The sequence below is a fragment of the Vombatus ursinus genome, unplaced genomic scaffold (assembly GCF_900497805.2).
Source record: "Vombatus ursinus unplaced genomic scaffold, bare-nosed wombat genome assembly UNPS02009205.1, whole genome shotgun sequence".
NCBI classification, from domain to species: domain Eukaryota; kingdom Metazoa; phylum Chordata; class Mammalia; order Diprotodontia; family Vombatidae; genus Vombatus; species Vombatus ursinus.
The window spans coordinates 47,787,694-47,802,431 of record NW_020948983.1 but is presented as its reverse complement, the minus strand read 5'-3'; the positions used below and the strand labels follow the sequence as shown (position 1 = coordinate 47,802,431).

At 40.7% G+C, this 14,738-nt stretch overlaps 1 protein-coding gene across 1 annotated transcript in view; it reads right to left on the bottom strand.

Annotated features, from left to right (window-relative positions):
• Positions 1-9,946: 9,946 nt before the first annotated feature.
• Positions 9,947-14,738, bottom strand: part of KLF13 (Kruppel like factor 13) — a 92,176-nt gene continuing 87,384 nt past the window's right edge. The window contains exon 2 of the mRNA XM_027851662.1: positions 9,947-11,791. Coding sequence (XP_027707463.1) covers positions 11,499-11,791 — 293 coding nt within the window. The 3' untranslated portion in view covers positions 9,947-11,498. The remainder of the gene's footprint in view (positions 11,792-14,738) is intronic.

The window sequence follows — 14,738 nt, the reverse complement described above, 5'->3', positions numbered from 1 at the left end:
ATATAATGCTTTGAATGTCCATTCTTTGCCACCTCAAAAAAGGCTATAAAATATTTTTATATATCCTTAGAATTTATTGTGCTTAGGACTAATCTCTCCCTAAACTCCTCTCCCTTCTTCTCCCCTTTCCTCCTACTTCCCTGTTGATATGTATTTCTGTATACATCTGTGTGTGTGTGTGTGTATGTGTGTGTTCTTCCTTCTTTTGACTAGTTCAGATGAGAGTAAGGTTCAAGTGTCTGCCACTCTCCCCCACCTCTTCCTTGTTTTTATACTTATCTACTCGTGCACTGTCATGATGTGAGATAATTTCCCCTATCTTTCCTTTCCCTTTCCTTACCAGTGTATTCTTCTTTTCTTTCTATTCTTAAGATCAAGACATTATAGAACTACTCCCAGGCCTTGTCTAATTGGATTCTATCTGTGAACCTGGATGATGAAAGAGATCAGAAGGCACACATGTTATCATCTCCCTGTATTTGAATGTAAGCAATTTATTCATTGATCATTCCTGTTTATGTTTTTTAATTTCTTAAAATGTTTTTCTGTTCTCTTCACTCTGGTATTTGTACTTCAAAGTTTCTCCACGGATTTGGTTTTTTCATCAGGAATGCTTGGAATTCTTCTATTTCATTAAATATTCATTATCCCTCCCTGTAGCATTATACTCAGATTTACTGGGTAAGTTATTCTTGGCTGTAAGCTCATATCCTTTGCCTTCTGAAACATTATATTCCAAGTTCTTGATAGTGGTGGCTGCTAAATCGTGTGTGATCCTTATTGTGGTTCCTGGGTACTTGAATTCTTTCTTTCTGGCCACTTGCAGTAATTTTTTTTTTTTTACCTGAAAGCCCTGGATTTTGGCTATGATGTTCTTGGGCGTTTTCATTTTAGGGCCTATTTCAGATAGTGACCAATGGATTTTGTCTATTTCAACTTTGCCCTCTGGTTCCAAGAGATCTAGGCAATTTTCACATTTCTAGAAATGTGATATTTAGGCTCCTCCCTTTCTTTTGGTCATGATGTTCAGATAATCCAATGATCCTTAAGTTTTTTTCTCTCCTATCAGTTTTCCAAGTCAGGTGTTTTTGCTATGAGATATTTAACATTTTCTTCGATTTTTTCAGCCTTCTGCCTTTGTTTTAGTATTTCTTGTTGCCTCATGGAGTCGTTGGCTTCCATTTGGTTCACTCGAATTTCCAGGAAGTTTGTTGCTTAGGCAAGGTTTTGTACTTATTGTACTAAGCTGTTAATTCCATTTCCAGTTCTCCTTTCTTTTCCAATTTTTTCCTCAAGTACTCTCTTTCCATTTATAAAAAATACTGTGTAGCTTTTTTAAACTAATGGTTCATCTCTTCTAGGAATTCTAGTTGAGTTTGTGCTCAAGCTATGAGCTTTTTTTCTCTGAGGCAATGCTTTTAGATGGTTTTGGAGTCATTCTTTTCTTCTGTGTTTGTGTCTTGAGCATTCCTGTCACCACAATAGCCCATTATGATGGGGTTCTTTTTTATTTGTCCATTCTTTCAACCTACTTCTTGAATTTGGACTTGATGTTAGGGCTAGGTCCTGGCACACTTGTGGATGTGTCTGGAAGTTCTGGGCTGGTCCCGTTGCTATGTTCTTGAGGTATTGAGTGCTATATTATTCTAGGATATTAAGGATAGGCTGGGGAGCCTCGAGCTTTCAGTATTCCCAAAACTGTCTGGTCTTGGGCAAAGTCTGATTGCTCCCTCCTCCCCAGCTTCTACAAGTTCCTGACTTGAGTTTGGGTTTGGGCAACAGCAGAGCCCTACTGGACTTTGTCCCATCAGCCAACTGAAAAGCTCTGTTGACTCAGAGCTGCAGAACTGTAGGTTCCATTTTGGTCTGAGATTCCCACCCTGATTATTCTTCAGCAGGCTTAATTAGACATTGAAAGCAAGACACTGTTTTGTACCTGAGGTCTAAGCCATAGTACTTCTGTTGCTGCTGGCATCTGAGCTTCCTCATTTTTTATAAACAGCCCAGAGCCTTCCTACTTGTAATTCTGCTGTGGCTCATAGGTTCCCTTCTCATTCTGCCCTGGATCTGTGACCTGGGACTGAGTAGAAGGCTAGAAAGCTTCTAGTTGGCACCTATTCCCATTGCAGTGTCTTGGTGTGGGTCTTTGAGTGCCCCAGAATGGGTCTTTTGCCCTGGTGCTCAGGACTCCCTGGAGTGCTCTCTGTGCAATGTGGTCTGGTCTGCCATGGAGCAGTATGCACATACCATATCTCTCTCCCTATGCCAACATAGGGACAAGAAAAAGGACTCATGACTTTTTTCTGGATTTCCCCATCAGCATTTTGTCTGATTCATTTTGTAAATCTATTAGATGTTCCTAATGAATTGCTTACCACTTTGCTTCCTATCACTTCACCATCTTGGCTCTATCTTCAAAGCTCAGAGTTTTATTGAATGTTTCAGACTACTCACACTCCCTATCTGGGTATCTTAATGGTCTCCACTTACCAAGTCACCTACAAATATATCTCTTTTGAGTGGAAAGTAAGATTGGTTATACTCCTGGAAGGTCTAAAACAGATTATCCTAAAAGCTCTTTCCTGTGGGGCCCGTGCTTTTGGAGCTCTTAAGTCCTCAAAGGTCAGGGTGAATGGATCCTTTAGAAGGCACCAAGAAATGGCCAGAAATAAGTTACTGTTAGCCTCCTGGATCTTCAAGTACCCCAAAGTGGCCATTCACTATACCATTTTTTTTCTGGGAAAGAATTAGCATTTATTTTTTAAATAATATTTTATTTTCCCCACACTTACATGTTAAAACAATTTTTTAACATTTGTCTTTTAAAAAAAAAGTTTTGAGTTCCAAATTCCATCCCTCCTTACCTCTCCCTGAGACAGTAAGCAATCTGATATCACTATAGCACTTTGAAAGGTAGTTGCTCAATATTACTGGTCTCTATCTGCTATTTAATAGATGACATACAGTCATACAAACATACCTCATCCAGAGTTACCTATCGTAAATGGAGTGATGCAAGATAGTCCCTTTTACAAGACGGGTAGGGCACCAGTGTTCTCTATAATTAAATGGAAATGATCCATTTGAAATCATGCTTACCCAGGTCTCCCAGGTGTTAGTGTCCTTCACAAATAGGCTGTAGCTATTCCAGAAACTGAGGCCTCTAGTCTAGATCCTGAAATTCTGTTTCTTCCACTAATCCAATGAGCTTCCACCTGTAAAGATCCGGTTTTTACAGAAAGCTATTTTGCCTTTTTTAACTGATGGCTCCATCCACTATGAGAAAGTCATATACAACTGGACATCAGTGGGCACAATAATCCAGTAATAGGGTATACTCTAGGGAATGGGGGGGCAGACAAGTCACCCTAGTGGGCAAAGTTGCAAGCTGCAAGGCAGCCATATGAGAGAGCCTTGAGGATGTGGAATGGAGAAGATCTTCATCTATGATGATTCCTGAGTAAGGATCCTGAAGATGTATGGTCAAGTAGTCTGGAGCCCGGAAGGAACAGGATTAGCAATTGATCCAGTTCTTAAACATTTACCACCACACCACTGGTCATACCCCTCCCATCCTGAACCGGCTGAATGAATATTTTGTTGAATCCAAATTACCAAAGGATATGGAGGAATATCAGTCAACAGGCTAACATGCTTGCTTTCAGTTACCAAAGGGACTCTACCCTAGCTGCTGCCCTAGAACTTCTTCCTTAAAGCAGAGGCATCTCTCTTCTTCAGTGAGACCAGTATTGGGTGTTTCCCTCTGACCCACAACTTTATGACATCATTTATTTCGTGGTGGCTTTGCAGCTCTCTCCCACTCTCATCCTCTCTTTGCTCCCCTCCCTCCTGCTGTAGCTGCTGCATTTAATAGGCCTCAGAATCACTTGGCATCCTGCTTTGAAAAGGGAAATACTTTAGCTCATTACTTTTTTATTGAATTTTCCAGCCAGGGGAGACTACATTCCAACTATATCAGGTGGGGTGATTGGGGGGAGTGAAGTTGGAACTGGAGGGAGTGGGAGTAAAAGAAGAATCTGTTATGTCTGTCTTTCTGTATGTTTGAATAAAGAGAATTTCAAGCCTTAGCTGTTACCTGAACTATGAATGTGTGTGATTAATACTGTGTAATTTTTATTTCTACATTGTATTTTTCCCACTTTAAAGGAAGATTTTTTTCCAAAAAAAAAAAAAGCAAGTGGTTCTTCTTCCTCCTTTCCTTCCTTCCCTCTTTCCTTAGATTTTTTGGCTTTAGAATGACAATTACATGCATGGAAAGAAGAGTCAATTTCCCTGAAGCACTATGTAAGATCAGTAGTTAGAGTCAAAAAGGACCTCATCTATATTTTGCCTACAAAATGTCTCTAAACCCAACACTTTCAGATAATTTTCTTCCTCTTGAACAAAAGTTAAATTTATTCATTTAAAAAAGCAGCTAATTTTATGTCCCATAAACTAATTCTACTCTCCCCCAAAAAGAAATCTGACCAATAAAATGATAATTCATTATAAATTTTTATTTCAAAATGTAAACATCACTAAACATGCATAACAAGTTAAGACAATATATTTTATAATTCTGTTAATTTTTCTTTTTGCATAGGACATCATTACAATATATAATCTATGTGATACAAAATACATAGAAAGTTACAGCAGAGCACATGTAGATCAGTATGGAACTGTACAACTGTAATACTTTAATGTAGTGATTTGGAAAGTTGATGAGGGACCTTTGGAAGCATTGGTGTGTTACTGATTTTTTTTTTTAAGTTCAAACAGAAAATTAAAATGTGTGCTTTATGGAAATGGTCTAGGACCCTTGGATTTTGCCCTTGGCTACTTGCAAATAGTTCCCTCAAAGATCACATCAAAAGGGAAAGGACAGAACTTCTATGTGCAGGGATCTGAAGGTGATTTATCCCCTTGTCCCTGCACATATATACATAAATAAGGCTGTCTGTACACTCACAGATTAAGATGTGACTCCCCACTCCCAAACTCAGAACCAAGTATAAGCTGTTTAATAGAGACTTTCTCCTGATTGCTCTATCCATGATGTTGGGAAACTCTGTGCCAAGTAATTTTACAAAATCACAGATGGTAATGGTAAGAAAATTCTTTCTGCTCTGCCACACATATGAATACAATCCCCCTGACCCTTGTTCCCATTCCCACCAAAACCCTTGGCCACAAATACGTTTTTTGACTGTACAAGGTGGCAGTGACTGAAAGCAAGGAAAATCCAGCTTCTCAAAAGCACCAAAAAGAGTAAATTTTTAGACTTCAGTTCCTCATTCCCATCCCAACCCCAGATAGAGTCTTAGCTTGTGTCATGCCCTGGGAAACTGATCCCATTCACTTTCTTTCATAGAGTAATATGGGATGGAAATGTAGTTCAAGGGCAAGTTGGCTAATAAGTCTCTCAAGTTCTGAGAAGAAAGGGGCACATTTTAATAGGCAGGGTCCGAATTCTTCAGAAATCATCTAGCAAATTTCATTTCCAAATCATAAAGCAGAGTTCTTACCATTGTTTTTGTTTTCCTGACATTAATATCTCCTCCAAGATGAAATGGGAATGAAAGAAGTGGTGGTGGTGGGGTAGATAGGGCAAGAAAGCTATTCACACTATACAGACTACTTTCTGCAATAAGGGGTGGAGAAGGGTGTCTATTTTTTTTTTTGTTTTAATTAAAGGATTTTAAAGCCATATTGGAGAAAACACAGTCAGTAATATGGCCTGATAATTTGGGGTGATAATAGGAAGCCTATACAATCTGGCATTTCTAACTTCAGTAGACCCAAGATTCAAATCTCCTGTCAAATAAAACTCTTTATACTAACTTGGAATATAAACAATAATAAAGTAAATCATCTAAGAAACCTCAGTTTGTACTCCACAAAATAAATAGCTACCTCTCTCAATTAGGTTATGCTGCCATCAATATAGTAGGTTAGATTTCTTAACAGAAACCAAGTGAGAAATCCACTAGAATGTCTCCAGGACAAGCCACCAAAATCCAGTGTCAGTGGGTCCCAGTGTCAGGAAAACTATTCATATCAATATATATGTATATATGTACATATGTACATATGATATATATACAATATATATGTATGGTTTAAGTCTTTGGATAGCAAAACATACAGGATGATCTAAGTCAGAGGTGTCAACTATGCAGCCCAGTGATGAACCCGAGTAAAATCTAATTGGGAAATATTTAACAAAATAAATAAAAATACAATAGAACATAGATAATGTTAATATGTAGTTTTTGAAGTCAACACATCACCCCCTGGATCTTTATGTACAGTTTAGTGGCCCCTTCTTTTCTATTAGAGTTTGACACCACTGATCTAAGTCATCTCTATCATCTTTCTACTTTTCCTCATTGGTTGCAATAAGAAATAAAGGCCTTTTATCTTGACTCTTTGTGACAACTGCCTGGATTCCATGGAAACAAATCAACCAAACTAGTTAGGTGTGAGTTCATAGCTCGACCACAACAATAACTGACTAGCAATCTCTCAAAGTTCCATCAATGAGAAGTCACAAAATGCATTACCCACCCTGGTGACAGCATCACTATAATAGCTGGCATGAATTGTTGCTATTGTTCTTGGAGATAGAGGGTTTGTTTAAGTGGACAACATTCAATGGTGATACTTGCCTCCTGCCTCAGGCTAAAGAGCAGGGAAAAGCCATTCTGAACTGTATACTTAACTCCCTGTCCCATAACATACTTTCAAACTCAAATCTTAGCTTCACTGATGGGATGGCAAAAACCATTTGTTAGTGGATGCTTAAAGCTATAAAACCAAACTGTTCCAACTGCCTCTGCTTACCAGACAAAAGAATTTTTCCTAAGAACTGGAGAGGGGATCAGATTCTTCCTTCTGATGTATTGGACCAATGTCAAGACTCACATGGGAGACCAATATATCAAAATGCAGTATCTGTCCACCGTGGTGTTTGGAAGCCTGAAGTCACGCTCTGGGAGTTTAAGATTAACATAATAGAGACTATATGTTGGAGTAATCTGATACTTTGCATTTACATAGCACCTTTCAAAAAGAGGATCGATCTCAAAGCCCTTTGTAATGATGACTGTGTTGATCCATGTTTTTATCTTTATGGCTGTTTGGGATTCAGGAAGCATTAGGGGAATTAAACGGTTTTCCCAGAAGATAAGAGTGTGTCTTATCTATAGAGTGTGTCTAGGAATTTGAGGTGAGCTTCAAAGTTTCAGAGGCCTAGCTGGAAAAAATATTTAGATATGGATCAGCACCACTTTGGTCCAGGAAAGGTCAGCTGAAATTCTTGTGGGGCAAGCTCCCTTTAAATTCTTCATTCCTCCTTACATTGATAGAGTTTAAATCTTCTCTGAGATCTAAATTTCTTATAATTTTGAGGTGTCCATTTTATAAATACCTAGACCCACAGACACCTGAGGTGGTTGCCAAACACACAAAAAGTGGAAGAACCCCAAATGTCTGGCTGGCATATTTTGGACTGGAAAACAAAACAAAACATGGCTATTTGTTTCAGGTGAATTTCCTGTTGTGTGAACAGAGGCTGTGCTCTCGTTTTTCAACTGAGGCTGGAGTTAATAAGGCTTTCTAATTTTTTTTAAATTGCATTCCCTTTTTTAAAGACATACTATAGGCCACACAAATTGCCTCCCAAATTCTTCTAGTGAAATGGCCTTCTGATGGGAAAATTGTATTTGCACACAGCCCAAATCTTGCCAATGAGACAAAATTTAAATCCCCCAAAGATTAAGGTGAGACAATGGAAAGTAGTCCCTGCAACCTGCCAGCAAATAGTAGTTCCATAACTGTGTCTCAGACATCAACAATAGTCCTGATAGCTCACTTCTAGGGCATTACCCCCATTTCATTTTATCAAATGTAATCAAAATCACTTTAGGAATCAAGACAATGAAGACAATGCTGGTTTCCTTTCCCAGCAATGGCGAATGCCACCTTACTGTGTTCAGGCTTCCATGATACAGTAGAATCCTATATTAAGGCAATGTTGCCCTTCCATCTAGTGGACAGAACGGACCTAGATTCAGGTCCTGCAACTAAATTAAAAGGAAACAAAGTGCTTTCTTTGGGAATAGCTAATCTTCCTTCTCTCCCTCTCCCATCTTTTATTCCACTAATAAAACAAGTTTATTATCCTAAGAGTTCCCTTTATTATTTTTTCCTATATATATGCAGATGTGGGATCTGAAAACACAGCTCAGCTATCACAACATGATAACCAGAAAAAATCACTTACGGGCCCCTCTGTGTATGGCATTAGAAGCATGTGCACTTGGTATAGAAAAAACAAAACCAAAAAATCCTGAAGCATTCATCTCCCTCCCTGCTTTATACGTGGGGCCACATCAGTGACCACCACACCAAAAGACTTTGGGATAAGTACCCCTAAGCCTGAAATGTGAATTCCTGATATTTGAAATCTATCCAAAACATCAGCTTTCCTGAAAAGCACAGCAACAACTTTGGAAAACATGATAAATTTGCCCTTCAGGGACACCTGACCACAGACTTTGAGACAACCAGTTAGGTAAAATACACCATAATCCCACAAGCTTGTCTTTCCTTATTGTTCTATAAACACTTTATATTCCTTCTCTTACTGGACCCTCATTTTCAACAAAAGGGTCAACCTAAATGAATGAAAATAATTAAATAAAAATGAAGCCAAGTGACAGTTGCAACTATATATATGTATATATATATATATACACATACATACACATATACATATATACCCATATATATATGTGTGTGTGTATGTATCTATTTAAAGACTGGAACAGCTATGCTTCAACCTGGCTTAGGTAGCCACCCACCACACAACTGAAACAGTGCAAGACATTATGAACAACGCAACTGTTAAATGCAAGTACCTATTACACTACTCAGAAACCTCTAACATATTATTAGCCTATCACAGTTAACATACAGTACAAAATTAGAAACTGGCAAATTGGAACAGTGCAAAGCAGCAAAATGAGAGAGGAATTGAAATTCCTTCGGAATGTGGAGGCATTTGCTTGATGACAAACAGCAGATCAGGGTACTCTGTGTGTGTGTGTGTGTGTGTGTGTGTGTGTACATACACACATATCTATATATGTTGGTTGGTTGTAATTTCTTTGCTATGCTTAGCTCTATGGCATTTCCATTCTTATAGTAACATGAAATTAAAATGCAAAACAGAGGTCCAAAGGACCCACCCCAGTTCAAGAAACTGCCTCTGAACTAACCCAGATGAACCAAAAGGACTTAATAACTCAGGCCATTGCATATAACTTGATGGTCATTTGTTCCCAGGCAAAGTGAAGTGTATTCTGAAAAATAACAGAAGTCGAGGGTTTCTACAACGTTAGGTGTAACTTTTGAAGAATTACTTGTCTTGGAGTTGGGAAGAGGGAATGAAGGGGTGTTGAGAACAGAGAATACAATCAAGGAAAGGGGATGTGAAATGGTCACCAAAGATCAATTTTGATTGAGGCTGACCCTGACTGTGGGAAAAGGACCCAGGGATATAAGGATGGATCTTCCTCCCTCCTCCCACCCCAAAGTGGCAAGGGGGAAAATCCCTGTAATGCTTTGTACAGCAACTTGTGGGAAAGGCTGGAGGAAGGGGTGAGGTTTGTAGCTTGTTCTGCCAGCATTTTTGATAGATCAGTTCACTTTACCCATGAAAAAATGTCTCCAAGTCACAATGTTCCAGTCTCTTGCAATAGAATGCAAATTGTGCAGCATATTGTGCATGATTATAGATATGCATTCTACATACATATATATGGCACACCTGGTAAAATGCCCCGATAGTTAAAACTTACCCCTTCAAATTCCCATTTTCTTACTTAAGAATCAGTGGAGATTTTTGAACCATAGATGAGCTAATAACACTTTTTGACACTTAAAAAAAATAGGTATATTTTATTTTTCCAGTCAGAGTACATGTTATTATAATAAAAGGTTCCTTTTGCTTTTACCATTCACCACAGTTATGTTGCAAGGGGGTAGAGGAACTTCCTGTGTTGTGCAAGTTCGGTATCTCAGTGGCTTCCAGGGGCGCAGTAGGTAAGTACCTTAATAAGACTCCGTGTGGGGGCAGGGGAAGAGGGGCCAGCAAAGGACTTCTTCCACATTCTGCTTCCTCAGCACTTCAACAAAGGGGGAAAGTTGGTCTCAGTGATAGGGCTTTAGCATTTCCTGCTAATTCAGTGGAGAGAGAATGCTTTGAGCTCTACCACTTGGGAAAAAAGGGTCCCCAGGGACAAGAATAACTATAGAAGGAGAGGCTGCCTCTTTGTGGAGGTTGATGCCATCTCTTAGTATAAGTGGGGGCCTTAGCATAGCTGTGGCTTTTCTTCCGTTTGCCAATCAGGCTTAAGGCATCACTTTGGGGGATCTCCGTAAGGCATAAGTGCCTTCAACTTGGGCCTTGAATGGGGAGAATTTGCTTTTTGTTTCTGTAATTGGAAGTGGGATCCCATCTTGAAGAAATAACCAGGGTTAGAGACTCGGCACTCAGAAGCAATGGGCTGGTGATTGGGAGTAGGGGTAAGGGAGTGGAGGTGGCAAGGGACTGGGGACGGGGTAGGGGTTGGGGAGAGCCGGAAGCAAAACCAGAGCAGCGCTTTTTCCTAAACAGGCTATAGCTCCCAGACCTCTGAGTTTGGTCCCGCATGTTAACATAAAACGAAAGAACGCATTTCCATTATGAAACTGACCAGTCAAGCACTAGCTTCCAGTCCTTGTTTCTTTTATTATTATAATTATCATTATTATTGTCTGTCTTTTTCCCCAGTGTGTGAAAGAATCTAACATAAAACTTCTGAGTGCAAATCTATTTACAGAGTAAGGCTGCAGTAAGGGTGTGTCTTCACTGTACTTATTGTGTAACATAAATATCCATCCCTGAGAAAGGGGAAGGGGTGGGGGGTGGGGAAGAGTTCAACATAGTTGAATTTTAATCACGTGGTTGTTTCTATTGTGCAATTTGTTTTTTTTTTATTTTTTTCATTTCTTTCTTTTCTTTTTCTTTTTTTCTTTTTTCTTTTTCTTTTTTTTTCTTTTTTTCTTTTTTTTTTTTTTTACAAATCTGCTTTGACACCTGAGGTGAAGAAAAGTTTGTTGTTGTTGTTGGCTTTTAAAAAATGTTTTTCTCTTTAAAAAAAAAATATAGGTTAACAAGAAGCATATGGCTATAAAACAAAAGGAATATTTAGGTACGGGAAATGAATTAAATCCGTCCATTGGTAAGATTAGTTCAGCCACCCACAGGAGGAGGCGACAAGTATTTGCCGAGACTGCAAGCTATAACTGAACTATTTCCCCCGCCCCCCCCCGTCCCCCCTCCAAAAATTAAACAGCAACAACAAGCAAAAGAGTTGTAGACGTGTGCAACACAAGTCAGACTCCACAGAGTGCATGGTAGGTTTTGCGGTTGCCCGGGCCAGGGAGATTCAGGGCGAGCTGGCAGGGCTGATGGTGGGGCTGCTGGCGTCCGAGCGGCTGTAGTCACTGACCGATCCCGTCCTGGAGCTACTCCCACTTCGCCGCTGGAGCATGCTAGGGTGGAAGTTGGCGTGGCGGCGGGCGTGTTTGGTCAGGTGGTCACTGCGCATGAAACGCTTCTCACAAATGGGGCAGCTGAACTTCTTCTCCCCTGTGTGGGTGCGGTAGTGCCGGGCGAGCTCATCGGACCGGGCGAATTTCTTACTGCAGTCCTGCCAGCTGCAGGCAAAGGGTCTCTCGCCTAGAGGGAGGAGAAGATAATACCATGAGTGGACCACGTGGCTTTCACCCACCTGAAGGGGCATTGAGGCACTGGGGGAATGATGGCTTCTAGGCGAGGTCAGCTCCTCACCAGAATGGTGGTGGAGTCCAGGGAAAGAGAGGAAACAATGGCCCTGGCGTCAGAAAGACCCGAGTTTAAATCCTGCCGCAGACACCAGCTGTGTAATCCTGAGCAAATCACTTCATCTCTCTTAATGGGGATAATAATTAAAACCTACCTCACAGGCCTCTTGTGAGGATCCAGCTTAAATCAAATGTGCAAAGCACTCAACAGTGATGTGTAAAGTGCTGTGTATATGCTCTTAATAAAATGTCAGCAAAGTACCTGTACGTTTCATTAAGTAAACATATGTAAATGCTATTAATAAAAGTTTGACTTTGACACCCCTCCCCAAGTTCACCTTTTTGTATTTTTTCCCCTTTCCTGATGCCTGCTTGCTTCCGTAGTACTCACTTCCTTCCCTTCCAATTAGAATAAGCTTACCCAGGCTTACCCTCTCTAGGTTTCCCTAATCATACATTGTGCACTTATTAAGGACCAGGCTTATAGGTGTAAAACAGTCCCTGCCCTCAAGAGGCTTACAATCTAGCCAAGGGAGACAACAGGTGCCTTTAAGGGTGGGGATGGAAGGCACTAGCAGAGGAACAGGAGAGACTCAGAAGGTGATCCTTGAGCTAAGCCTTGAAGGAAATAAAGGATCCTAAAGGGGGTGGAGGTGAATCATAAGAATCATACTTTCAGCAAAACTCTCATTTCCTCAGGGCCTCTATGTCCCATTTCCCTTGGGAAGTTCTCAGTACCTCTAAACCAAACCAAAGTGTCAGTGATTGACAACAGTGAAGTTTGTAACTCTTCCCAGGAGGACTTGAATGTAAAAGGAGGCCCCTTGAGCTTGATCTTGGAACTCCAAGGAATGAATCTCAATAATTGTGGTTTGGTGGAGAAGAGATGGGAAATTAGAGGGGGTTCTGGGTGCCCCCTCACCACAGCACATAGGCCACCGTACTCACCAGGCACTCTACCAGGCAAAACTGGGTACTCTAATTAGTTCTACCTCTGGAGGCAGGGCTTGTACCAGTCCTGGGAGCAGGGAAGAGGAGAGAGGCCTTTGCATTAGCCCCTGCTAGAAGACGAGGCTCAGCAAGGCCTCTGATCACTTTATCAGCCTGGCGGATTTTCAGGGGAGTGTACTATGAAAGCTACAACCCAGCCAAGTACAGTTGGCAGAGGCTGGCTATCATCCTGCATCTAATGGACCCTCTCTCATCTAACAAAGCAAGCTTGTTAACCAGTACCAGGTTTTATCTACATGTGTTAACCAGGCCTTCTGAAAGGCAAAACAATACATGAAAGCTCACCTGCTAAGCTGTGACTAGGATTTCATCAGGATGCAGCACCCACATTCCGTTGTGATGTCAATAAATGTGTGTGGGGGGGAGGGTGGTAGTAGTGTGCATAGTATTCTATTCTATCTAGAGTAAAGGTTCTTAATCTTTCTTGTGTCCTGGACCCTTTTGGCAGTCTGGTGAAGCCCATGGACCCCTTCTCAGAATAAGGTTTTTAAAAAATTCATAATTGATGCAAATACTAAATTTCAGTAAAAGGTTAGCAAAAATAAAGATGTCAGTTTTCCCCCCATGCAAGTTCCCAAACCCTCTGAAAGTTATCTGTGGGCTGCATAGGGGCTGGTGGACCCCAGGTGAAGAGCACCTGATATAGAAGGACTGAAGAAAGCTTTAGCAAACATGCAGAACATGGGAGGCAGGGAGTGAAAAGAATAATAAACCTGCAATCTGAGTCCCAGTCCCAGTTTTTCTGATAATGGGCAATACACTTAATCTTTCTGGGCCTCAGTTTCCCTATCTGTAAAAGGATCAGATAACACATAAGGCTCATTTCAGCACTAATATTCTACAAATTAGAATATTAAACAGGCAGCTAGGTGGCATAGCAAATAGAACTTCCTGACCCCTTCAGGATAGACCTGAGTTTGAACTCAGTTCCAGACTCTTGCTAGCTGTGTGACCCTGGGCAAGTCATTTAACCTCTATCTGCCTTATCTGTAAAATGAAGATAGTAGCACCTACCCTTCCAGGTTGTTGTGAGGATCAAATCAGATAACATTTGGGCAGTGCTTTGTGAACCTTAAAACTATTGTTTTGAATTGTCCTGTCTTCTGTCTTCCTCTCTCCTGCCTCTATATTCCTTATGTCCATCACATTGGTTAAAGCCCACCTCTTCCTGAGCTATGCACTTTGTAAAATTCTTCTGATCAAAATTAGTCTTCTCCTGTAGAGAAGGAAGCTTTGAAATTTATCATTTTTGTTGCTTATCTGTGGTGGTGACCCTAGATAATCTCCTGGGAGATGGGCCTGTGCAAACCAAGTCAGAACCAAGGTTTCTCTTATTTTCATTTTTATTGGTCCAGTCAACAAGCATTTATTAAGCACCTACTGTGTTCCATATAAGTTGTTAGGTAGTGGAGACACAAATACAAAGAATTCACCAATCTCAGCTCCGGAAAAGCTTGTGTTCTAATGAGCATTTTTATATGTTTTCAAAAGAGAGGGCAAATAAGAAGCCAGAGGCCCAGAGGTTAAGGCTAGCCTATGCTAAGCCAGGTGCTAGCCAATTAGCATCAGAACTGAGATCCATTTCAAGCCTCAGTCTTTGATCCTATGAGCAGGGACTATGCTCCAGATCTCCGGCCTCCCAAGAATGTGATCTTTCAATCATGCCACATGGCTCCTTTCTAACATGTGAGTCCTGAATTTTCAGTCTGAACACAGGCTCCCACAAATAGAGTCATGTACACGTCCTCCCTGAACACCAAGCAGCACTGTGTTCTGGACGGGAGCATCGGGACTTTGCTTTGGCAGGCAGCAGCTCCTGCTGTCAGGGTGAA